The following is a 26571-nucleotide window of genomic DNA, read 5'->3' on the forward strand; positions in this document are numbered from 1 at the left end:
GCATTGGGTGGAGGAAATAAAACTACTTCATGCATGTTGGATGGAAAACTACATTTCTAGTTATTACTTCACTAAATTATCCCATTTCCTTTAGTGCTATCTACAAATCTGTATTAATGCAGAATTGCTTTCGCAAGGCACTCGAGTTGATGCCTACTTAAGTCAGTAAATCAAGGACACAGATAAATTAGGTATTTGGCATGTTTTGTCCATCCCTGTGCAGAAAGTCATCACCTGAAGGTCGAATAACTCAAAATGCCCGTTGTCAACCATGTATCACAACCGTTACTTTATGCACACTGTAGGATTGGACACTCACCTCAAGATTTATCAACACAAACCAGTCACAGTTTAGTTTTTTGTTTTGCATTTTGGATGCCTTGCCTCACTTTATGAAACCAATGAAAACATCTCCCATAGGAAACAAGATTCTTTTATGTCTTCCAAAGCATTTGATTAGGCTGTTTACCGTCTCCATCCAAAAAATGTGACCCTTTGTACAAAATGTTTCTGTTGCTATGTTTTTCAACCACAGGTGATTGTTAATGCAGTTTGTCTGCATTTTTCCTCCACATTGTGAGATAAGCAGCAAATACTAGACATCCTTATCGTTTATTTACATAAATTACACAAAGCAAAACAAAATTTCATAAGCTTCAATGTCATGTTAGCCTAATAGTTACACCTAAAAGTATTTCATGACCAGAAAAAAAAAAAGCAAAAAAGCACTCAAATCAAATTCTACAGGTCAAAAACAAAAAAAAAAAAAAAAAGAAAAAAAAAAAAAAAAGACAATGTGGGGGGGGGAAAAAAGCCCCTTGGACAATTGAGGAAAAGGAATTTTTAGAAAAACATAATCGTGTACTCAATAGCCATGCAGTCGCAGGCAAAACGTAATCAAGCCAAATGAAAAAGCTAGTAGTATGGGAATAACATTGTTAGTGCATCAAACACCCCCAAATAAATAGCATGCAAAGATGATCCTGCATGCAACTATACTTTCCTTTTTGATGTCACAAAAATCTGAAAAAAATATACTAGGAGCATCCATCAACCCTGACCTTCACAGCTGTTCATTACTGCTTCTTTAAGATATTCGAGTACGAGGTGTGCCTCGTCCCCTTCTTCCTGCATACCCCCCTCTGAAGCCTTGGCCCCTGCGGAACCATCCAGGGACCCCAAATGTCTCCAGATTGCGCTTACGCTCCTCTGCCCAGGTGAGTCTGAAATGTTGGGACACAAAAACACATGATTAGTTTAAAGACGACAGGGTGGGTTGGATTTTACAGACACGTCAATACCTATGTTTATTATCAGAGGAGATATTATCAAAGAAAGACTTTGCTTTGTCATAGTAGCATTTTGGTCCGGAATGATGATGCTCCTCCCTCTGACGTTCTTCAGTGCTTTGTTTTTCTCCATTATCATCATGTCCATCTGCAGATTAAAGTATCCAAGTAATGCGTGACAAGATAATACTCCAATTTCAAACTAGCTTATTTGTGCATGACAAATAGAAGCTAAACTTGTACTAGGTTGAGTAACCTGAGGTGGAATGGGTGAAGGATGAACCAACCTTTAATATTCAACCTTTTCTGCATCTCCTGCGCCAACTCTTTAATGAATTGTGCATTTGAGTAGTCAAAATCAAAATCCGTGTCAAATTTGAGGGTGGCTGAAGGAACCTTGCCCACCATCAACGGAGCCCTACTCCGGTTTCTGCGTCTTCGGGCACCTATAACTCAATCCAGATCACTTTAGTATTTGTTGTCAGACTCTTCTGTCATTTTAGGAATTTTTACCTCGGCGTCTGGTTGGAGGCCTGTTTCCATTCTGCTGCTGCTGAGAGGATTTTTGGAGGGGATCGGGCACACCAGGGCCCGACCTCCCTTTCAAACAAAAATGCATGTTTGTGGCAACATTGAGTAAATAACAGCACATGTAGAAATAGACTTAATACTCACTGCCTGATCCAATGGCCCTTCCAGTTGTTTCTCCTCTCATCTTCTCCAAGTGCTGACCTTGCTCCTGGGCAGCAGCCAAACCTCTCTTTCTAAACTCTTCCCCACGTAGAGTTTGAACTGCTTTTTCCACCATCGGACCTTTTTGAACATGCAAGCCTGGAAGGATGGTCCCTAAATTGGAAAGAAATGAGAATTGGAAAGCCTTTTAGAGCAAGTGTCAAATTAGATTAGATTTGCCATTGAGTTACCAAGGCCAAGCGCTGCAGCATACTGCTGGTTAAGAAGTGAACTGGCAGCAAGTTGGCTGTAGGCAGGCATCTGAAGTGGACCATACGGTCCAAGAGGTGAGTAGACACCTGACGGTCCTACACTTGACTGGCAAAAAGATCCTCAGCGTATCAATCTGATACATGCACGTATATAAATCATTTTTCATTACTCGACTGGTGTTAATTTGTCTACTATATGTTGGCAGTTAAGCATTGTAGGATTCCCAATTAAAATACACAATAAGCCCTAGAACACAAAAACAAATTAAAAACAGGACAGTGTGTAAACAATTACCCACTTGCACTATTGCTGGATCGTGAGGTAGGCCACTGAGCTTTGGAGCTTCACACAATGTGATATCTTTAATATCATTTCCACGGAAGGTGAGAAAATCAAAAATATCATCTTTGGGAGGTGTAGGTCTATCAGTAGGTCGTCCCTCGGTTCCAAAACATTTGACTATTTAGAAAAAAAAGAAATCAATAAGGTTTTATTGTTCCGGAGTATTCAAAAGGATTGCAGCCATTTTTACTCACCTTTTGCCAGCACAACTGTGGAGTTCACTTTGTCAATTGTATACAAAATCCCCTCATAGCGATTTTGGGCTTTTGAAAGTAGCCCTATTTTGCAGCCGATGTATGGCTTTGCAGAACTCATGGCTGCTTTTTGAAGGCCTCATCGGTGGTTCACAAGCTCAACTCACATGGTGCATGCAACAATGTGAAATTTGAAAGGTCTGCCACCAGCCAACCATAAGCCACGCCCACTGTTGTCTCATCACACCTGCGAAGGATGAGCCGCTGAATTTCTCATCCACAAATTTTTAGTTGTCAATGAATCATTCCATGGGCTATATATAAATAAACTTGACTTGACTTGACTTGACCACTGGTAACATGAATATAATAATTGGAATCAGGTCACATCTATTTAATTATTGAAATCAATGCTACTACAGCATTTAAATTGGCTCAATGGGTACTTTGTCTTCCTTACGATTAAGGCAGGAGTGGTATAAGTTCTCATACACTGTCGTGCAGAATCAACTCATTCACATGAGTAAAAGTAAAATAATAAAAACTTTTTAGTAAAAATTTACTTACTATGTATAAAAATCAAAATAGGTTGCTACTGTCCAATTTTGATAACATGGTACAATGAAAATACTAATTTGCGCACAACATACTTTTCTTTTATTACATTGTGTGGTTCTCATATTGACAAGAAGGTGAAAAAAATCACAGCACCCATGACTTTTACAAACTAAATTGTGAAGGAATGAAAAGAACTTCATCAACAGATCAGGAGGGTCCTGCAAGATGAATCTCGCAATGTTCTTGTCAGTCAGGAACTGTCAGATGCTCAGGACGTGGTGGACCAGCCACAACCAAATGTCCAAAACGTCCTGTTTTCTGCAGGTAGTCTCCCTAGGAACGATCATTTTCTTTCAATAGCTTGCTTGACGTGAGTCTGTGTTTGGTTGAAAAGCTACATTTTGGCTTGTATGGAAACAGAAATGAACCTATAGGCCCAAGTGGAAGATTATGTCACTATTGGCCCTTTTTTTGTACCAGGATAACTGTTTCACCATTAGTGAGGTAATCCTGCACATGAGCACATTAAATTCAACGAAATGTAAAACAAGAACATCTCAATGTGAGGTGCAGGTGCCATTATTGATACTCTGGCTCTCTCTAGTGGCAGTAAAAAAATCACTGAATAAAATGTTCAAACAGTATGCAACCAGAACACTAAAATAGGAGACCAGGACAGATATTTAAATGGCTCATGAATACTCTGCTTTTTCTTCTTGCAGGTATGGTTTTGGTGAAAGTGGACAGCTTCAGATAACAGACCTTGGCTCAGATTCAACCTCAAGACGCAGTCCCAAAATGCCAAGACACCACAGCACTTCCCAGCAATAGTGTCCTCTTGTACAACAGCAAGCAAAGATGGAACTTTTAGGCTCCAACCTTTTCTTCTTGCTGGCAAATGTCTACTTGGGCAGATGTGTAGATGCTGCCTTTATTGCTTCAAAATAATAAGACATTTTAATCAAAGAACAGTTTGTTCTCCACTATACCTTATTTGCATCCTTCTCAATAGTCGAGCTGTGACCGGGAAGAGATAAAAACAAAACATTTTCCAATAGACTTGGGCAAAATGTTCTCCATTGTGAAAATTAGGATTCTGAAGTGTGTCACATAAAGTCATGGTTTACTAAATGATTGCAATATCTGTTTTCTGCCTCGCAGCTCTGATTCAGAAGCCTTGTACCTCTGCCGTGCACTCAACCTGCACTGGTGGCCTCCACGCCGGCCTTTTCCCCCCTGTAGGTGCCAGCTCCTCAACTACCAGCACTCCTGCAATCAAAAGCGCCATTATTGGTCTGGCTCACAATAAACCCAAAATGGTAGTTTGGCTGCGTGTTTCAATTTAGCCAATGGCACAAAGAGTACATGCACGCGGGGAACCTAACGTGCTTTTGCTTCATTTGTCTAAATGTGAGCAGATCGTAACCCGGCAACAAAGGACGATGGGGAGATCTCAAATGATGCTGGCGCAGGCTCCAGTCGTTAGTCTCAGAGGACCGTCGCAGCGTTTTTGGATTGCCGCTGATGGTCAAACAGCTCAATTCAGGTGTTAATTTGGGGGTTTTCAGACCATTATGTTTCCTAAACCCGCCGACTTTAAAATGCAATTGGGATCTTGTGGATGCTCTTGCTGTTCGATTGTATCAGTGCATGAAAATAAGCTTTGGAATTCCTTTGTGGTTGAATTGATTTTTAGTGTTCACGCAGAAATGATTATTTTGTTTTACTTTTTTTTTTTCTCTCCAGAATCACTGGGAAATGTTGACTTTGGAGGTAAAAGGTGTTCAAGTCGTAAGACAAACTCCTCTACAAATGGCTCTGAAGAACAGGCTGCAGGAAATGGGCGGAGACACCACCAGGTCTCATGTCAGTTTTGATTTATGTAAAAATGTCAAAATATGTGCACTTACTTATTTCTTTTTCGAAAACACATTTTTAGTGCATGTATAAGAGTTTTTATTCTAAGTCAATGACATAGGGTGTGAAGCAAAACCAGTTTTTTTTTTCCAGTGCCAAGGGCTCTCTCTCGCATAAAAATGACCATTCAAGTACGGTATTCAAGAACGACTGAGTACAAGAAGTCATTTCAGACATTTTCTTTCACAAAAAATCAAAAACAATTTTTTTTTTAAAATTTTTATTATTGACGTACTATGTTTGTCCTGCATATTATTACAACCCCCCACCCCCTCGCAATAAAATAGGCCCATTCACATTGGAGCATTGGGAAGTATAAAATATGCATGTCCTTGGATTTTTTTTTATCCTAATAATTTTGCAGAATTTGGATTTGTTTTCCAGTTGCAATGCTTGTGTGCTATTTAGAGCATTAACTGTTGTTGATAACTAGTTACTATGGTTTGCTGGGAAAATCACCGAGATGACTTACAGAAACCTGAATGAGCAAATGAGTACAGTAAATGGAACTAACCCGAGATTTGAAAATGATCCAATACAATTTATTTATCCCTCTACTTCCACTGAACAGTCTCGGTCGCGACAAGAAGACTCAGACTGAAACAAAGAGCCAAAGAGATTTGTCCTCTACAGTACGTCGCCATAGCCACGTAACATTCTTTTTGCGGCGTGACGATGAATTTGTCTTGCTTGTAATCCAGATGCAACAGCAAGAGCTGGAGCAGATCAGGCAGCGGGAAGCCAATTTAACAGTGCTGGCGGCCAGTGGCCCCAGGAAACAGAGGAAAACGCTTCTCAAGGGTTCCGGCGCCGAAGTAGGCAATCTTTCAATGTCAAAGGCTTGATGTGTCTTATTTGGAATAAAGGACATTTTGTCCATTTTATGTTTCAGGGCACGGGGGTCAGGTCACAGTCAACCCAAGGGCTGCAGCGGTGGTGGCTCCGTAGAGCTAACGCGGCAGTGCATAACCTGCGGGAAAGCGGCGAAGGCCACTTGCACCTGTTCTTTAAAATCTTCCTAAAGTAGCACTTTTAGCAAAATGACTAAGCTCACTTACCTCAGCTTTGTGGAGCAGAGTTGGACGACTTTCTCGGCTCGTCTTTGATCTCTCGCTGTCATAATGAGACATCCGTCAGCAGGAAGAGAATTATCCGGAACACTGAAGAGACGGCACATTTCAAAAGCTTCCTCCGGGCTCAGGCCCTTTGTATTTTGAGAGATGGCGCAAATATCAGCGCAGTGCCCTGATTTCAGCATTCCCTTCAGCTCACTCACTCTTCAGCCACACGGCACATTAAAAAAAAAAAAAAAAAAGCTCTGCAGAACCGAGCACTTCAGATGCCATAGGCCCTAAAAGCAGCAACGCTCCATTTTTCTGAAACACTGCTGATTTTGTGAAAGTAAATGCTAAACCTTTTATCTACCATCATAATTGGAGCCTATTTTAGATAAAAATTTCCATCACACCCCCCTCCCCTACCAGAGCTGTATTTGTCACTCTGTTGTCTGCTGATCTGCCGTCTAATCCGGTCCATCCCAGCAGGATTTGCGAATGTTCTTTATCTATTGTGTCCAAGATAAAAGATTTGCAGAAGGACAATAAGGCAGAAATTTAAAAAATGATGTTGACGTTGAAGGCTTGCAGGCTGATGTTGACGATTAGCAGAGATTGGGAACGTCCTTCTCATCAGTGTCAAAGTGCTGACAAATCTGCAGTTTAGTCATTTCAAAAACATTGTCCATTAAAATAATGGTGAGGAATATGTTTAAGGAAACATGGCTACTATTACTTGTTGAGATAAAATGTCAAATGTATTTTTTGCACAAACAAATAATGACCTTTTGTATCGAATGAAATGTCTTTGTAAAATGTATTTCAATGTTAAGTTGATGCACAGAGTTATAGGTACTATATAGATGATTCCTCTAAGTCTCTTGTGACCAATTTTAAATGGTGTCTTGCTAGTGTTATAAACATTTTAGACACACTCTTTTTACATGTCCAGACTTGTTGCCCTGTTTTAAATTGATTGAATGAAAGATTAATATTTTAAAGTGCATTGCAATTATGTTCAGACCACTCAAATACTGACTTTATTTGCAAAATTTGTATTATGTAAAAAGCAGCGGACACAACCTCTTTTTAACCCCAGGCTCAATTTGACTGAGTTCAATGTTTATCACTAAATTTTGCTTCATATTTAATGGCTGGCTAATTTAATGGAGATGACTGAGTAAACATAAAATGAGCAATGTATATTTTCACTGTCCTGAGTTCTTTTTGGTCAGTTTCAATAGCATTTATATAGCTGAGTTGGCTTTATAACACCGTGTAAGAAATATTTCTAGGGCTATTTAGTTAGTCAAAAAGTACTGTAACTGACTCTTAAAAAAACTGTTTAATTTACAATCTCTTTTATCAATTTTAAATGGCATTGAACACAAAAGAAATATTTTGTTGAAGGTAAAATAAATTGAAAAATAACAGGAGGGTCAAATTGATGTTCAACATTTCGTTGTCAACACCATACACCATCATTGGCTCCTTAATCGGGCATTTTAGACGAATAAAAAAACCCTCAAGATTCCGCGCAATACCTCCACAGGAGGGCACTGTTGTATCATTTTTGACATACGAGTTGTTATACAGGGTATGACCTGCGACACAAATTGATAAATATTCTTCATCCGCTTTAACATTAAAAACTAGGTGCAAATGTAATCAAATGATGTTTCCTAATGCTCTCCATCTTAGGTTCAGCTTATGTGGTCATGGAAGCAGTGTAGTTTTCAACCCGAGAAAGATATTTACACCCACGTGCAGATGGACATCTTTCAGTCGTAGTCCACAGCACTGCCTCTCACTGATTAAGATTTGTTTGGTTTTGAGGATCAGGCTGTTGTTTACTCGGTTCTCTCCACTGGCAAAAATTTCTTCCACTGACAAAAATTTCTTGCACGTGCCAGGAAGGCGTTGTGTGGATGTTCAGACCTAAGCAAACTTCTAAGTCCGCTCCAATATGACTCGTCAGGCTGTATTTGCTCAAGCTACTCTGGGACAGCAAACTCATTTCCACAGTCTTGTTTGAGTTTGCATAATGAGAGCCTGCTGGCTGCTAGCAGGATAACACCATTGAGTGACAGCCATGAAGATTAATGAATAAATTACATATTCAGATATGTGCCTAAAGTTTGGTCTAGTCAATTTGTCATAGGATGAATCAGGCAACATTAAGCCACTGTGAGTCTTGCAGAGTCTTGCGTTTTGTTTACCTTGTAAATTTCTTTTAAAAATATGTTTAATGCATAGGTGAACGATTGTTTGTGGGGAGGAATTGTATTTTCTGCCCCAATGAGGCAATAAGGTGTGTTAGACTCGGTGATAAGCAGAACTGACAGCCCATGTTAAAATATTGTGGGACATGCCTCCATAAAAATTAAATGAGGAGCTATATACGTATGCGAGTATATATATACAATAAATATATATACGTATATATATATATATATATATATATATATATATATATACATACACACACACACACACACACACACACACACACACACACACACACACACACACACACACACACTGACTTCCAATGTGATGTCATGTACAAAATAGATCCATCTTTTGTGCCTGTTGCATTGCTTATTTTTACAAAAATAAAACGTTCAGGAATTCCCACTGTGATATCTCAGAAGCTAGAAAAGTTTTCATGTATATGCTGCTATAAAAAGCAAACGCAGATCACATGGCAGAGATGACGTTTGACTTCATTAGCCTATCGTAATATGAATGGAAATGCAGTCATTTCTTCGAAAAGGTCACCCACCAACCAGTCGGGAAAAAAAAATTGCTGATAAATGAGTCAACTTATAATATCATCAGGTCTCGCTTACTGCTGCCTCCTCACAGGCTTGATGTCATCTCATGGGATCATTTATGAGCAAAGCTCCCCATCATGCAGCATTTCCAAGTGATCATTCAAAAATAATTATGTTGTCTGCTAAATGGTCATATTAGCCTAGGTGAAACGAATGTCCCCGTACGAAATCCCCAGACAATCGCTAAACCATGTCGGTGTTATTCATTTTGACCGTACATATGCTGGGTATCGATTACATTCTTCAGCTGATTCTGGAGACAAAAGGACAAGCGAGCCAAGGCCCCCTGAGGTCCAAGAATCCTTCTCCTCCTGAATCCTCTGTGCATAATTGAACAAATCAACAATGAACATCTGTTGCCTGTTACAATGACCTACTTTAATTTTATCACCACGCACAAGAGGTCTGACAGCATCAGCATGCCACATCTGTTGGCCTTTCCGATTAGCTCACCAATTCCAGCGCACACTATATCACAATGAACCTAATTACTGTCTCCCATCTCTTTTTATGGAGCCTACAAACTGCAAGGCGTACACGAAAAAGAAAAGGCTCAATCAGTTACTCTTTGCTCATGTGTCGGCTCGTCTCGACTCACATCAGCATAATATTTGCTTTGCTTCAGGTCTGAGGATATGATGATATACATCGCCGTTTCAACTTGATTCACCCAACCAAAAACTGTTTTATATTTAGTTGTGTCATAAATAGATAAGTCACAAATATAAGTGCATATTTATTGATATCTGGTATGAGAAGCATAACTGATGCTAATATGATCTATTTTGGCTAGTGGCTTTTTTGTGGTGGCCTTGGCCACCCCTTGGCGGCACTCCTGCTCCAAATATCTTCAAAAGAATCTTATATCTTTCCATGAATGACATTGTTTATGATCTTGACCTTGTGCACGTTTGATGAGACATAGCCATTTCCTCCATTCACCTTTCATTTCGCATGAAATTAAATTTTGCGGAGGACTAATACATCCCAAAGAGAGAAAAATAAGGATCAATTGCAAAAAAAAAAGAAGAGAACTCTCAAAGGATCATTAGGCCTTTCAGTTTCAAACAGCGTGTGTGATCTTTCTGCAATGGGAAATCCAAACAATGTCCTTCCCACGTCTGTTAACATTGCCCAACAGAGTTGTTGTGCACCAAAGAGATGCGCAGAGCAGGGGAAGATGTCAAAGTAGCTCCATCAGGACAACATCTTGCAGCCCAGCGGAGGCGAGTCCTGACAGATGGCAGGCTCATGTTGACGCTGGGTGTACGTGCGTGATAGATCGCTACTCTGTGAATAAGTGCGGAGCCTAATATGATTTGGATGTAAGAATGGAATCTAAATTTAATTGTAGACCGTTCTACGGGCCCAGAGCTGCACTCCTTTATCTCCATCCCTTGCCTGCTATAATGCGGTTGGATGGCTGCAGCTTTTTTTTCAGCGGTGCGGTCTCACTGACCCGCAAGGGAACATTATCACCCCTTTTTTTTCGTAACACTAGAACACTCATCCTACCTACTGCTGCCAAGCAAACTGTGCTTCCTTTCAAGGCTCAGTCAATATAGGATCTGCTGGAAAGTTTGAAGTTTGTTTCCCTGTGTAGTTTAGTGTTACTCTTGACTGTTTGAACCTGCTTTCATTCCTCTTGAGAATTCACTCCCCCCACGATGGTGCCGTTGCTCCCTGGGAGGATTAGACGAGGAGTTCACTACGGGGTCACTGGGCAATCTGCATAACAGCACCCCACGGTGGGCAAAAAATAAAATAAAAATCAACATTGATGTAAGACAATAAAACTGATACCGTCTGCCCATGTGGTTGTTTTCTTTGGAATAATGGCATTAGATTTTGAGGACTGGAGATGTTTTCCATCCATGATGTCTCACGTTGGCCATATCTGAGTCCCGAGGCTGTCCGGTCGTCTGCTAAAGCCGCCATTAGATGAAGATTCAATCAGACTTGGGCCATTCTGTCTTGTTTTTTTTCCCCACATCCTCGGGCCATAGGAGACAAGATGAGAGAGTTTGTGGACACAAAAATGTAAACTTGACCACAATATTTTTGTAAGGTTTTAACAATGATACTGCGCAAGTCTCAGCTTTCCATATTGTGTTCTTATTTGTGCAATTGTCTAATTTATAACTGATTCACATTCGGTACCATAGTCACATATTTCCAAGTGCTTCCACGAGTATCACTAACAAAATAAATATCTTGAGATGCAAAAGCAGACAAAAGCGCCTTTTTGAGTGGCGTTTGCCTGTCGTGGTTCCCCGTGGCTTCCTCTCGCTGTTACAAAACTTGTTTGATGGCTTTAGCAAACACTCAATTGTCCAAGTTGTGGATGGGAGTGTGAACGGCTGTCAGATGTCTGAATGGATGTCGTTTGGGAAAGATTCCCATTTCTTTATGATACAGAACAAAATAACTGGAACAAGATGGACCTGAAGGGGAAAAAACTTGGTTTTAATACTCTTTTGCAAAACACATTTTGAGTTCTACATTTTGACAAGTTGAGGTGTGTATCAAAATGAAAGTTTATTTTCATCCAAAATCTGCAGAAAGGTAATTTCTTGGATCATTTTACTGGCATAACATGCTTAAGAGTGTATGGAAGGAGAACAAGTAACAAGATTTGGATTATGCTTGAATCGTCACCACAGTACACCACAGGCCTCCAAAACCAATTAATTTTGATTCTGTTTTAAGCGAGATTAGTTTTTAAAAATGCAATTTACATGCCCAAATCCATTCCCCAGAAAAAACATATTCATAACTTTTTTTCAATATGACAGTAATATATTAATGCAAATATAAACTTTAGCCAATTTGTATTTAATTTATGCTAGATGTTAGTATGCAAGATCATTTTGGCTGTTTTCTCAAAATTGTTATTATTCCAATGTTTTCATTAATTAGAATTCTAATTTCATTTTTATCTCCAACATGGAGAAAACTATGTAAATGTTGGAATTTGATACATAAGTTCTTTGACAGTGATGTCAGAAGTTATAATAATATATATACTTTTTACAGGACGATCAATATAACTAACTTTGTGTTCTTTCACATGTGTAATGGTAATCATTATTTTCTTGAACAAGAGCCAATTCCTCCTCCAGTCAGTCATGTGTGATATGATTCAATCTCTATCACCGATGCATGTATGGATCCATTCAAAGGCAAAAAGCAGCATGGTGTAGCATGCACGCTAATGTAACGGTCAACTGGATTAATCCGATGTGACCTGTTTGCTGCACCCTGAAGTTCAACCCGTTAGGCGCCAAGAGGTTTTTTTTTTTTTCTCACTTTGCTTGTAATGTAGAATAGCACATTTTAGCCTTTGTGAAAAGTCAAAAGGAAGCATCAGTAGTGTCATCCATACTGGACCAGTAGTTTCAATTTGCAGTTTGTCGAATTGAATTTTGAGACAACGCATTTGATTTAAGGAAGACAAATGCGTACAAGTGGAGAATGAATATTAAAATGTATTTCCATGAAGGAAGAAACCTTTTATAGCTTATTTTAGGTTTGCCTGTCTGACCCTTGAATTTAAAAATGTTTTGGAGGGAGAGAGGGGGGATGAAATACACGATTTGAATGTCTTGAGGCTGAATTGGTTAGTCAGAACATTTGATGTGTTGCAGCTGGCAAAGAATTCACATTCCCTGCGGGAGGACTGCCCCATCACACCCAATTGACAAAACAACTGACGTGATTGTGTTGATCATCCTGGATGATGTTTGTCCACAAAAAACTAATTTGGCAACGCTGGCAACATCTGCACATTAATTCTGTGACAACACAATTGTGCCAGTATTTTTAATTCTTACTAATCTTGTCTCCAAAATGAATGAGTCATTTCCAAAAATACACAGTAACTTGCAGTGTGTAAAATGATGGAGTGTACTACCGTAATTTTCGGACTATAAGTCGCACCGGAGTATAAGTCGCACCAGCCATAAAATGCCCAAAAAAGTGAAAAAAAACATATATATGTATATAAGTCGCTCCTGAGTATAAGTCGCCCCCCCACCTAAACTATGAAAAAAAACCGCGACTTATAGTCCGAAAATTACGGTATATATGTTTACAGATGGCTGATAATGTACATTTTATGTTTAATTAAAATGAAAATAAAATACCTTTAATTTAGGTCTTCAAGTAGTACTTTGAAAGCCCAACTTTCCGAGGACTGCATTATTTTTCTTTAAATTAAAGAGGTTACAACTACTTTAATTTTCCTTCTCTGTTAAACAGGAATGAAATTCCAGTTCATAAATAATTCTTATAAGTACAACAGGATAAGCATTTTCAATTTACAAATAAAACAATTGAGTGATGGGACGCAGGAATGGAGATGCAAGGACGAGAGACGAAGCAGTGTTTTTATCAGGAGGGGGATTTTTTTATTTATAACACACGTTGCTGAAAATGCTTTTTCCAGCTCAGCATCTATTTTACAATGTTGATCTGCAAGGCAGCGCATGTATACTGTACGGTATTTGGAAACCAAGATTGCAGTGGCACTACAAACACACGCTTGAAACAACAATCTTTTTTTTCTTCTGTTTTTCTTTTTTTTTTCTTTTTTACAAAATGGGTACAAACACCAATACAAAATGCTTGTGCTGTTGACAATTTACAAAAACGTCATATTTTTTTTTAGACATTAGACACCTGTGCAATTTTTAATAATACCTTTTCATCTCAAACTATGTTGATATGGTATGCCAGAACTCCATTTAGAATGCAACTTCGGTCATGCGGGTTGCGACATGTTTTCACGTTGGATGGTTACTCTTATAGAACTCATATCTGGCCATCATAAAAAAGACATGCAAAAAAGCTCCAGTCATACATTAAACTTGGTCTGCTTGGCGAGCAAATACTACATTATTTACATTTGGACTTGAGCAAGACATTTCAAAGGAAGCAACAGCCTCTGTTGCTAACGGGTCAGATGTGTCCATGGTCACAAATTTGTTGTCTATCCACTCACTTCAGATATTTAAACAGATTATTTCCATACGGCACAGTTGCAGTTTTTCAACATGCAACATGATCAGCGCCTTGTAATGAAAAGTCAACATACTGCATGTGTGTATGTGACGTGTTGTGTTAGTCCCTTAATTAGATCTAGATGTCTTCTTAAGGATTATAAATATGTCAAAGAACATCCCTTTGACCTCTGAGCGTGATGGAACCAGCAAAAGGACTGTTCGGGCTTTGCAGTGGAATAGCACTCACATACTGTATGTACAGTAAGGCCTAGAGGAGTGTGTGTGTGTGTGTGTGTGTATGTGTGCGTCTGTTAGACTGTACACGTCAGTTTCGAACGACGGACGGCTTCACGCTTTGTTCTGAAGAAGCTCAAGCGCAGCGGCGACAAGTATGGCTGTGTGAGCGCTCGCGAAACCGATCAGGTTCTCTTCACCATGGCTTTTTAGTGGTGAAAGCGACCTCATCGACTTGTTGGAGCGAGAAGGAGAGCGAAAACCACCCAGTCACTCACACCCGCGAGTCATGTTGACAAATGTATAAAAAAGGTTCTGTATATACAACGTTTACGTGTCAGACACAAATCACAGATAGCGGAGAGTAACAGCTGTGTTTATTTTGTGAGGATATTTGCGAGGTGGAGGAGGAACCGGATAGATAAGAGCTAATCCGGAAGCGAGTGTCGTTGCTCCTTGCCTCGACTCTGATTGCACTTTAAGCTGACAGCGGTCGGGAAAATCATCGCTGTCAAGTTCGGCGCCGCAAAGTGCAATCGGTACCTGTTTGCCTTTGAATCGTGAGATTCTGACCCTGTTCACCTCATTGATTATATCATGACCGTCGACAGGAACGTAGTTTCTGTTATGTCCCTCGCCAGAACCGTTTAAAATCGACAAATTTAGTTTCTCTTGCAAATGAGAAAATGTTTGAGGAGACGCATCGTTAGAGTTTTCCTCCAGGAATTCATCAATTCACAGCAAATCCAGTCATCTAGCTTCAAGCTAACTAGCACCGAGGAGTATTTTCCACCCACTCGTTTCTCAATGCTTTTGTATATTTGAATAATTTAAGCATAGCATTTAGAGATCTTTATTTCACTCCACCCTTGGAGTCATATAAAATATGATGACACAAGCCCATAAGCGGAGCTGCTGTTTCATTAAGTCTAAAACAAAAATATGTTCAGATGGAAAATGACTTTTAAAGAGTCTGTTTTAACAAGTCACCCTTGATATAGTGCTTCATAACTTCATAAACTTTTGCTCGCTCTAACTTCTTGATGAAAACTCTTGAACTTGCAGCCAGAAAATTTCAGGGGAACATTGCAGATGAATGTTGAAGTGTGCCTAAAGAGAGGCAGATTGAGGGGCTGAGAAATCCCTGGCTGAATCAATCACAGTGAGCATCAACATTTTATATATTTATAGACATTGTCAAGAAGTAACGGCAACTCCATCCAAGTAAGAACAAAACGATAGGCAGGCATAACAATTAAATTCCTTTTCAACGTTGGCATTTTTCTCCTTATTTAGGAAATGGAATGTAAAATGTTTGCGTGTGTCGATAAATATGCAAACCTTTCGATCTAAAAGGCCAAGTTTCCTTCATCAATACCGGACACGTGATTGGCCGGGACCGGGTGAAAAAATAAGAAGCTCAAAACAAACACAGCTGCTAGCGAAGCCACAAGAAACAAAGACACTTCTCCACGACAGTCCCGTCTTGGATTGCTGCGATTTCTATCATCACATTCAAGTTGGCTGCCATCTGAGGACACACCTTTATGATCTGAACAATTGTGGAATTGGTCCATTCCGGCCAAGTGTAGTGTACACCTACATGAACATGCCCTCATTTGCCGGTTGCAAGCTCATCTGAAAGCAGCACTGGCGCCTCAGCAAATACCGTAGCCCATAAGACAATGGCAAGGTCTGAGTTAAAGGGTCAGGAAAATGGAAACTAATCCTGAGTTCGAGGGAGTCTGTTAAAATATGCACCACTGAAGGCACTTTTTTTGGGAAACAACAGTGCTTCTATTCTAAGTAATTCAAGTTCAAGAAAGAATAAACCAGGGCCCTCCACACAGGAGAGACTGTCATATCAGGGTTCTTGTTTTTTTGCCCCCCCCCCCCCCACCCCACCCCACCCCAAGACAAAAATGCTCAAACTTAAAGCTTCTGCAGGGAGGCAGGCAGGGGCTGACAGCGAGAGGAAAGAGAAAACCTTCCGGAACAAGGAATGACTCTTGTTGTGGAGTGAAAATAAAATACAAAAATAAACAAAAAGCCACAGGGGAACAAAGGCACATACCAAAAACAAACCAACAACCTGACAAACAATTGAAAAAAATTGGGCACGAAAGACTTATGATAACCCAGCAACTCAATAATTCTGTTTCAGTCCAACGTGGAACAGCGCCAGACTTCTGGAGTTCTGATTGGTTGATCGGTGTTGACGGGACAGAGCATGGCAGGCCAGCTGGCGGGACGAAGGTGTGTGAGTGTGTGTGTGCTCACGTGAGACTTAATCCTCTTCCCCTCCTCCGTACATGTCGGCCAGCTTTTTGAAGCGGGGGCCCCAGTCGTTGAGGTAGTCGTAGTCCTGCTCCCCCGTACTGGAAGAGTTGAGAGAACTGACCGATCCCGTGGTGGAGCCGCTGCCCTCATAGTCAAAGACTAGCAGAGAGTCATAAGGGGGTGCAGTGGGGTCATTGTCAGCTGCCCGTAGCCCCTATACACAGGGAAGATTACGGATGGTCAGATTGTTGGATAAAAACAGATTTTTAATCAACTGGATGCAAATAATTGGCATTCTGGAGTGCCAGCCAGCCTTAGTGGCACCCCCTAGTGGTCATGGTAACTTGCCGTTGACAAAGCAGTATACAGGAAATTAATACAAGACAATAAAAGTTTATCTACGTAGCGCATTTCCATGGGGCATTATTGGGTAAAAAATATAGAATTGTGCCAAATGTGGATTTTTTTTGTGACTGAATGATGAAATGAATTGCTCTGAACATTTTGAATTTCAAAAGGGAATGAAACATCTGATATTTTGAACGTTCTGTTCCCAAACCCTACTCCAATTTCTACAATTGCTACAGTTTGTAAAGAGGGTCGTTCTGTATTTTGGATGTAGAAAACGAGTTGTGCATAAATAGCACAAATAACATAGTAAATCTTGATTCAGTTCATGTTGTTCTCGATGTCCCGGCAACTTCATGAATTATCGATAAATTGTGTTTTCAAGCAGCGCTTAAAATCCACCTGCTTCTAAGAATGAAAAAGGGACATTGAAGAGAAGGCCCCCTCCGTGAGTCGTCACCTTATCGTGGTGGAGGGATTTGCGTGTCCCAATGATCCTGGAAGCCATGTTGACTTGGGCTTCATGTCCCTGGTAGGGTCACCCATGGTAAAAGGGTCCTAGGTGAGGGGCCAGACAAAGCACGGCTCACAAAAACCCCTTATGACGATTAACAAAATTGGATTTGGTTTTCCCTCGCCCGGACGTGGGTCACCGGGGCCCCCCTTTGGAGCCAGGCCTGGAGTGGGGCCTCGAAGGCGAGCGTCTGGTGGCCGGGCCTTCGCCCATGGGGCGCAGCCCGAAAAGGGAGCATGGGTCCCCCTTCCCATGGGCTCACCCCCTGTGGGAGGGGCCAAAGGGGTTGGGTGCATAGTGAGCTGGGCGGCGGCCAAGGGCGGGGACCTTGGCGGTCCGATCCCCGGCTGCAGAAGCTGGCTCTAGGGACATGGAATGTTACCTCTCTGGCTGGAAAGGAGCCCGAGCTGGTGTGCGAGGCAGAAAAGTTCCAACTAGATATAGTCGGACTTGCCTCCACACACAGTTTGGGTTCTGGTACAAGTCGTCTCGAGAGGGGCTGGACTCTCTGCCACTCTGGAGTTACCCAAGGTGAAAAGCGTCGAGCAAGTGTGCGTATACTTATTGCCCCACGGCTGGGCGCCTGCACATTGGGGTTCACCCCGGTGAACGAAAGGGTAGCCTCCGGGTGGGGGGACGGGTCCTGACTGTTGTTTGTGCCTATGCATCAAGCGGCAGCTCAGAGTACCCACCCTTTTTGGAGTCCTTGGAAGGAGTGCTGGAGAGTGCTCCTTCTGGGGACTCCATCGTTCTACTGGGTGACTTCAATGCCCACGTGGGCAATGACAGTGAGACATGGAAGGGCGTGATTGGGAGGAACGTCCCCCCCGATCTGAACCCGAGCGGTGTTCTATTATTGGACTTCTGTGCTCGACACGGATTGTCAATAATGAACACCATCGGGAGTACGGGGTGCCGAACCAACTGATAAGGGCAGTTCAGTCCCTGTATCATCGATGCCAGAGCTTGGTCCGCATTTCCGGCAGTAAGTCGGATTCATTCCCAGTGAGGGTTGGACTCCGCCAAGGCTGCCCTTTGTCACCGATTCTGTTCATAACTTTTATGGACAGAATTTCTAGGCGCAGCCGAGGTGTTGAGGGTGTCCGGTTTGGGGACCTCAGCATTGCATCTCTGCTTTTTGCAGATGACGTGGTGCTGTTGGCTTCTTCAAGCCATAATCTCCAGCTCTCACTGGAGCGGTTGCCAGATGAGGTGGCTCGAGCATCTCACCAGGATGCCTCCTGGACGCCTCCCTGGGGAGGTGTTCCGGGCATGTCCCACTGGCAGGAGACCCCGTGGACGACCCAGGACGCGCTGGAAAGACTATGTCTCTCGGCTGGCCTGGGAACGCTTTGGGATCCCCCGGGATGAGCTGGACGAATTGGCTGGGGAGAGGGAAGTCTGGGAGTCCCTCCTAAAGATGCTGCCCCCGCGACCCGACCCCGGATAAGGAGAAGAAGATGGCTGGCTCCATCCACTTCACTGAAAGACAACGGATAGAAATCGAAACTGCCTCCATCCCGTGGGAGCCAGCGGGTGGCGGAAAAGCTGCGCGTTTGTTGTGTTTGTGTTTTACCAGCCGGCTGGAACAAGATCAGGTGTGTGTATGTTTAGTGTGCGTGTGTGTGTGAACGGGAGACAAGGTTGGATGGATCAAAGCCGAACAGCTGCCAACACCTCTGGAGTGTGAACGTGCTGTCACGAGTCTGTCAATCAGCATTTTCTCACATCAGAGTGCCGACATTCAAGTTGCGTGAGCGTGTTGGTGTTTGCGCGTGTAAAAATATAAAGCTGGCGTGATGAAGGAAGATGTAAACATATTGGACGTGAGAAAGTAAGGTCGAGATCGATAGTGAGTGAAAGGCCAGGCTAACACGTACGGCTCACTCTCACCTCATGGATAAAGTCTCCGATGTCGCCAGGGTGCGGTACAACAGGCCGGATGGGGTATTGGGATTCTGAGATAATGGGCCGCTCGTCCACCCTGCGGACGCCGGGAGGTTTGCTGATGATGTGCTCCAAAGAATCCGGCTGCTGCAGCTGGCTCAGGTCATAGTCCTACACAGCCACAGAGTGACACAGAGCTCGTCAGGGCACGGGAGGGCGGTTTCGAGTGCGGGCCTGAATGTTTTCCCCTGGGATCTCACCTGGTCCTCTTCTCCCCCTCCCTCTTCATCGTATTTCAGTATGTTGTCCCTGACATCATCCTCGGGGTCAATGAGCAGCTGTTTGATGTGCCTCTCCTTCTCTCGCCGCTTAATCCACACCACAAACAGCAAGACCATGCCTGCAAAGACACACAAACGCACAAATGGGAGAAAATGTCACGTCTGTACCGGTATTGTATAACGCAATCAATTTGAGATGATGATTGTTATTATTATTATTGAATGAAAAGCACTGTGGGGAGCCAGGTGCTTGAGCGAGGTACACAAAACTAAAGAGCTCCAAGATGTATACAATATAAACCTGTAAAGAACAGTCATTAAAAAAACTATAAAATCATACACAACATAAAACTCAATATGCTTAATATGCTGTAATTATAAGTGTAGCATTTAAAAGCAGTTACAGATAGAGTTCAACAGATTTAAAAGCAAAGAAGTAAAAAATAGCTTACTAAAATTATTAAAACATACAGTGCAAGAACTGAAAATTAATTGATATACTTTGAATTTCTATTCATTCGTCTTATTGCTCTATTTATGATTCTGATTTCAGGAAATTTCAGAAATATGCATGCACAGTTTGATATCATGAATATTCAGATGATTCCGAAATAAGGTCATGCAGCATCACAATCACTTTTTAAACTTATTATTTTACTTACTTTATCTTGTGGAAGTATCAAACTAATGAAGACAAGACATCATTGTAATGTTTAGAATAGAACACATGTTGTGTTTTTTAGAGTGCAAATGGTGCATTGATTATTTTGAAACAGTGAATGGAAAAAAAATCATGTTTGCAATTTTTTTTTTTTTCAAATTCATCCAATAAAAATTGATTGATTTTCAAAGTATTTTGCTATTTTTGTCATACCCAAAGAAATGTGACAAAAAATCTGAGTCATCTTTAATGACTAAGGAATTTGACTTCAATACTAAAGCAAAAAGGATGGAAAATATGCACAATTGTCGATGACTGAGAATGTAAGGTAGCGTTTGCGGGTGAAATTATCAGAGCAAATACATTGATTTATGTCTACCCAAGAGTTACGAGTGTTGGCAAGGCAGCATGAGCAAAAAAGGACAAAGCCGAACCAATCACAATCTTCCACATTAAAAATGTGTGTTGGCATGTACGCCACGTCAAAGAGCTGCAAGGTGTTGTGCGATATGCACGGCTGACACTCACTGAGCAGAATGATGATGCATATCAAGATGGAGATGATCGCGCCGGTCCCCAGGCCGGTGGCCGCCACGGCGCCCGCGGTAGTGCAGTCTCCGTTTGGATCACATGGACACACTTTGACTTTGATGACCGATCTATTGGACAAGGTTGGGTTTCCCGAGTCGGACACAGTTATCGGGACCTCGTACATGCCTGGCTCCAAATAGACCTGGTATCGCAGACTGAGGCGGGCATAGTTGCCTGTGCAGAGGAAGGAGAACAAGGCCAAAGCATTTATATAAGAGAGTGCTGTACACTGCCTACTTCATTAGTTATACCAACATCCATCCAGTTTAGATTAGACGTATATTGCTTGTCTTCATTTTGGTCAAATGATTTTGGGCCTATAGATAATTTAGAATTCGGGGGTGTCAAACTCTACAGAATCCAGTAAAATAAAGTTCAAACATTTTTACATTTATTTTAAAAGTGGGGTTTTAATATTTTTTTGCAATATCGCACTGTTATTAAAAAGGAAGACAATCTACAGTTTTGGTATTTCAACAAAAACATTGAATTGTCACATGAGTTGCCCCCGGGCCTTGAGTTTGACACCGGTGATTTTGATCAAAGTAAGCATGTTTTTTTTTTTTTTTTTTTTATGGGGGAGGAGATAGAAGCATATTCAGACATATTTGGATTTCCACTTACCACTGATTCGTGTAATTGTCCAGTTGTGTTTAATGCTGGAAGGATAACTAGGCAGCTCAAAGACAAAAGGCCCCGCATTGGAGTCGGTGTCGGCGTCAGCGGCAGTGATATTGACGCCGTTGACATTCTTGTTCATCTGCTCACAGATCTGAGACTCCTTGGGTATGAGCGCTGGGGGGTTGTCGTTAATATCTATCAGATAGATCTGCAGTGTGCCTGTGCCACTGGCTGCAGGAGAGCCTGAGAGCAAGAAAGGAAGGAGGAGAAAATCGGATCAAGTCAAAAGGAAAAGATGCCTTGAGAAGATGTGTGTTGTGAGAAGGTGGGGGGGAGGTTGGTGTTGTTTGGCCCCAGCAGTTTAAGGCTGACGGATTGGAGGCAAATAGCAAAAAAAAAAGATCGAAGGAGTGCAGAGCCTCAATGATGATGTTGCTAGAACGCGATGAGAATTTTTCAGTGTGACAGAAATACTTTTGACAGTGGTGCTCTCAAACTCCTCATTTCGCCTCGCAGGCAAATCAAACGCATCGGGGTCGATGAAGATGCGGCCGCGGCTCTTCCACTTGCCAAAAGATGCACATAACGATGACTGTAACGCAATCAAACAAGTCCTTGCCTGCGTCTGTTTATGTAACGGGGATACCTACGATAAAGGCATTTCTGTCATGGAGGACGAGTATGTTCGGATTTTGCTTTACTACTCCTTTATTCTCACATCTTACACATAGGATTAGAAAAAAAAATCTGTCTCATGTCTGTGAGACTGCACACTGCTGCTATAGCATCACTGGTTTCTTTTTTAGTTGTTTTCTTTTCACTTCAAAATCGTACCGCAAGTAACACATCAACTACAGTGATGAAGCACAACGTTTTGCATAATTTGTTTCGAGGTCTTTGTCTTTGACGTCAGTTGGAAGATATGAAAAATAAATCAATACAAATTCTAAAAAGAAAATATAAATTCTAAAAAGATATGTATACATTTTTGTTATTTCTTGCACTTCATGCTTTTTGCCATTGGAAGAGCATCAAACACCAACACCATTTAACAATTGCTAACTCACATTAAGAACTGCTGGTGGTAAACAATCATTTTTTTGTGGTTAAAATAATAGCTATTGTAAATGCGTGAATTTGTAAACAATGTAATCAGCAAATACATGTTTTGCTAAATGCGTAAATTACAACACTTTTCATTTATTAACTGGAATCATGGAAGAGAATTCATTGGAAACTATTCATGGTATCAAGGTGCGTCAAACAGAAAAAGACAGAAACTGTTCTACACACTAAGAAGCAAAGACAATCATAGTGAAACACACGTTCACATTTCCCCATTCCGCCGCTTTACTAATCCCAGCCATGTATGGGGAACAAGACGAAGCAGCTTGCCACGGTTGATAGGAGAATTATGTGGGTTTTAACCAGCTAAATAAATAATTATGTTTGTGTAAGTTCCTCAAAAGGATTTGTATTCGGTCCTTTCTGTGACAGCGGCTCAGGCATGTTGAGGCACGGTGAAAAGATGAGCGCTAAGTCTGGCAAGTGTCCTGCAAATCACATATTTGCGCATAAACAAAAGCGCGAGAAAGAAACTAGTGTAGAGTATGTGTGTAAGAAAGTGTGAGCGAGATTTGAAATCACGAGGATACACGCGTACCTGACATGGAACTGTCACAACCTCCCCCACGTCTGCTTGTATTACTCACGGTCTCCTTCCTAATTCTTTCCTAATCCAGCTCACCTTGTGACGGCTGGCGCATCTCAGCACCGCCTACAAAGTCAACATGTGCATAACCCTGAAGTGTCGCCGGCTCGCATCTGTCTCTGGCCATATTCTGTTATCGAGATGATCAGGTGGTAAAATAGTCACTTTTGGGGGAAAATAATGTTGACATCCATCCAGTTTTGAAATTGTGGTGTTGGTTGGAAGGCTGACTGACCGCTGACTGACTGCTGTAAGAAGGGCTTTATACAAACATGCATTTTTAAAGAAGCTATTGTTGCCTCGAGGAAATGGCTCTGGCATTAATATTGAATGAACGGGCCGGCAAATAAGAAGGAAATATTAAATTGCCGGCAAATTAAATGTCTCTCAGGTCCAACCTATAGGTGGGTGTCAAAGTGGCCTCGTCAGCATCTTCGGTTAAACAGCAGCAGGAGGCGAATGCACTTGTTGCTGTCGGTCATCGCAAATACACATCTTGATGTATTCTCATATTCAAATGAGCGCATTCAGACATGCATGCACTTTCAAATGAACCAATATTTCAAAGTAAACTAAACTTAAGGTAAACAGCCAGCTGCACAGCACCGATAAGGCATTTTGGGGAAAAAAGTGAAAGCAGTTGGGGGAGGAGGGGCTGCTTAGTCTGCACTTCCACTTGAGAAAAGGGGCAAACATATTGGTTTGCTGTGATTGAGTTTGCGCTCGTTTAAGCTTGAGGTTTGACTCTGAGGCAGAACAAATGATATATATATGTCAAATGGATTGCGAGAGAGGGAAGGAGAGAAGGAAGGAAAGAGGAGAGGATCAGCTAGCAACATGAATCCAAGATTCACGCTAACTCCTTCCTTCCTCGTCCTGATAACCTACCCAAATGCTTGCATTATTTTCTTATTTTAGAAAAACAAAGCAATTATCCATACAAGTAGTGCCACCTCTCCATTTCCGCAGAATGCATTCAAGCTTAAAGGAAAAAAATCTAAGCAGATTGTGACTGCAGGAGGTTCCCAAATGTAATCATATTTATAAACAATGTTATAGATTTTTGCCATTACATGTTCAATACATCAAGTAAAAAATTGACTGCCTTTATCTTATATTATATTTAAAAATAAAATAAACATTATTTTTTAAATGTAATGTAATTCAAAATGTAATTCAAAACAGTTTCTCATTTCATTCAATAAAAACTCTTAAAGACAAGCTCTCATTCATTTTATGCCCGTTAAATATTTATACATCTTACCGTTATCTGTTGCCAGGAAAGTGGCTTCGTATATGTTGTTTTTCACATAGTCAGACTCCCTGTCGAGGATGGCCGTGGTCACCACCTGCCCGTTGGTTCTGTTGATAGACAACCAGTCTGCGGGGTCATTCAGTTTGGAGTACCTAAAACCACGGGCGCAAGTCGATGGGAGAAGTTAGTGTGACTGTTTCCGTGTTTACAAGCAATTATACATATTCTCACCCGTGTGCATGTATGGATCTTATTTCACACACCGCCATTAAGTCATGAGTCCCTAACCTTCACAGAGTTTAATTCCTTATTGACTTCCCTTCCAGTGCTTACAGCCTCCAGTCGATTTCAGCCCATTTCTCGCTCCTATATACTACACATTGTACTCAATTACCTTCCTTGTTAAGCACTGCTGCAACTGCTTGTGCGTGGGATGCATTTACAGCAGCTGAAGTGTTTGCTTAAGGTAACGCAGTCACACTTTGCAAAGTCTGGGCGACGGCACATTCCGATCTGTGTGGTGACCTCTAAACATGAAAACAGGCTCAGGTAGTGTCTCCCGGGATAAAGGGCAAAGGCGGCAGAGCGGATCTTTTTCCCTACAGCATCCCCATCTCTGTCTGATCTGCCTGTTATTGTTTCTCATTTGTCGCTTTTGGCTCATTCCACGCTTTGAATTCTCTCTGATGTCTCTCCTGCCTGACCTCATCTCACTCTACTTCTATATTCATACATTTTCTTATCCCTGCCGGTACCTTCACATCCACAATGCATTCCTTTTGTGATGGAGTTCATCATCTTGCACCTTTTTTGGGGGTTGAACTCTCACTGTAGCTTGTTGGGCATCTTGGCCTTTAACAGCAAGTTTTCAGCGCCAATGGAATTGGATTTACAAAACAGCAAATTGGGGACAAAGGCCGTGGTGCCATTTGACACACACTTCAGCTTTTAAATCCATTCAAATTGAAATGGATTTGACCTCAACCTCAGTTTGTGCTAACTGAATTATAGTATGTACACCTTTTGTGCAGGCCAATGGTGTATTTGTGTTCAATCATCGTGCTTATATACATTTCGGTCTCACCTAGCAGTGAATCACGGCTTGGTATTGTATATTGGGAAGTAGTGGGGGTGGACAGGAGAACCTAATCTCTATCCTGCAGCAAGAGAGGCGGGATTGTCCTAGCAGGCAGTGGGCCTGATCCTGAGTGAACTAGCATGTTTCAAAGAGGGATAACAGAGATGACATTCCCACACTCTGAAGGTTTTCACACAGACCAGGCAAGCCCGTGGACACTACCTGGCGGACTGTGAAATGCTTAGCTGGAGTAACGTGGATCTATCGCAGCAGGGTTGCAGGGATAAACCAGTGAAACAAGGGGAAAGGGCTATTTTCTAGGAAGGAAGAAAAGGGGCTAAAAAAAAGGTGCCACCAGAATTACCAACATGGCTACATCATCTGCTCGTAAAAACCTCATCAAGAGCTAACCTATCGAGGCTCCGGAATTCATGTCTCTGGGGTTTTCCGTGGCTCAGTGGAGAGCTGACACACCAGCTAACTTTATTCTGAGCAAGTGGGGATCACACATAAAGTAGTTGGTGTGGGCTATGCTACAAATGGAGTTTATAGGGCGCTTGTCTGACTAAAAAAAAATTGTCCCACAAGACCTTTAAACAAACTTAATTCCAGTAACAATAAGTAGTATGAATAAATAGGTAAAGGCAGCACAGCACAGCAATAAAGTAGTAAGCATGCCTGTGACAGAGGAGCGAATGCTAGTTTCATCCCATTTCAATGTAGGGAGATGACTGACCTCTATGAAAGAAAATTCCCTTTCACAAAGTGGACAATGGAAACAATTGTTCGTATTGAACAGACCGTAATTATAAACTCAACAGCAGACAAGTGCAAGAGCAAATGTGAGGATGATTTCAAGATCATGATTGAGACGCTAAAAATATGGTGCTTGCTGGTATTTCATAATTTTACATCTTTTTTATTTTGCAAAGAAATAAAACATTCCCAACAGAAATGTGATAAAAAAAAA

General features: G+C 41.5%; 2 protein-coding genes and 1 long non-coding RNA gene across 3 annotated transcripts in view; all 3 read right to left on the minus strand.

Moving 5' to 3' along the window:
• Positions 1-796: 796 nt before the first annotated feature.
• Positions 797-4449, minus strand: lsm14b (LSM family member 14B). Its single transcript, XM_037245837.1, has 8 exons — positions 2771-4449; positions 2533-2693; positions 2213-2339; positions 1965-2135; positions 1803-1889; positions 1577-1735; positions 1302-1437; positions 797-1223 (listed from the first exon to the last, which is right to left on the minus strand). Exons 1-8 carry the CDS (start codon positions 2889-2891, stop codon positions 1088-1090), a joined length of 1098 nt encoding a protein of 365 aa, XP_037101732.1. The 5' UTR covers positions 2892-4449; the 3' UTR covers positions 797-1087.
• Positions 4450-13523: 9074 nt separating this feature from the next.
• Positions 13524-26571, minus strand: part of LOC119119173 (cadherin-4-like) — a 155234-nt gene continuing 142186 nt past the window's right edge. Inside the window, exons 12-17 of the mRNA XM_037245690.1 lie at positions 24533-24675; positions 21561-21800; positions 20874-21110; positions 19664-19803; positions 19410-19574; positions 13524-16868 (exon numbers count right to left, since the gene is read on the minus strand). Coding sequence (XP_037101585.1) covers positions 16662-16868; positions 19410-19574; positions 19664-19803; positions 20874-21110; positions 21561-21800; positions 24533-24675 — 1132 coding nt within the window. The 3' untranslated portion in view covers positions 13524-16661. The remainder of the gene's footprint in view (positions 16869-19409; positions 19575-19663; positions 19804-20873; positions 21111-21560; positions 21801-24532; positions 24676-26571) is intronic.
• LOC119119200 lies at positions 22372-24526 on the minus strand. The gene is made up of 2 exons (XR_005097167.1): positions 23221-24526; positions 22372-23110 (listed from the first exon to the last, which is right to left on the minus strand). It is a non-coding gene; the product is annotated as an uncharacterized LOC119119200 (long non-coding RNA).

Source organism: Syngnathus acus, chromosome 2 (genome assembly GCF_901709675.1).
Source record: "Syngnathus acus chromosome 2, fSynAcu1.2, whole genome shotgun sequence".
NCBI lineage: Eukaryota > Metazoa > Chordata > Actinopteri > Syngnathiformes > Syngnathidae > Syngnathus > Syngnathus acus.

Excerpts from the sequence above, each read along its gene's own strand:
- lsm14b (XM_037245837.1), bottom strand. The coding sequence starts at position 2,891 with ATGAGTTCTGCAAAGCCATACATCGGCTGCAAAATAGGGCTACTTTCA. Across the intron at positions 1,890-1,964 it reads AAGGGCCATTGGATCAGGCA|GGAGGTCGGGCCCTGGTGTG; the intron begins GTGAGTATTAAG and ends TTTGTTTGAAAG. Across the intron at positions 1,736-1,802 it reads GCCTCCAACCAGACGCCGAG|GTGCCCGAAGACGCAGAAAC; the intron begins GTAAAAATTCCT and ends ATTGAGTTATAG.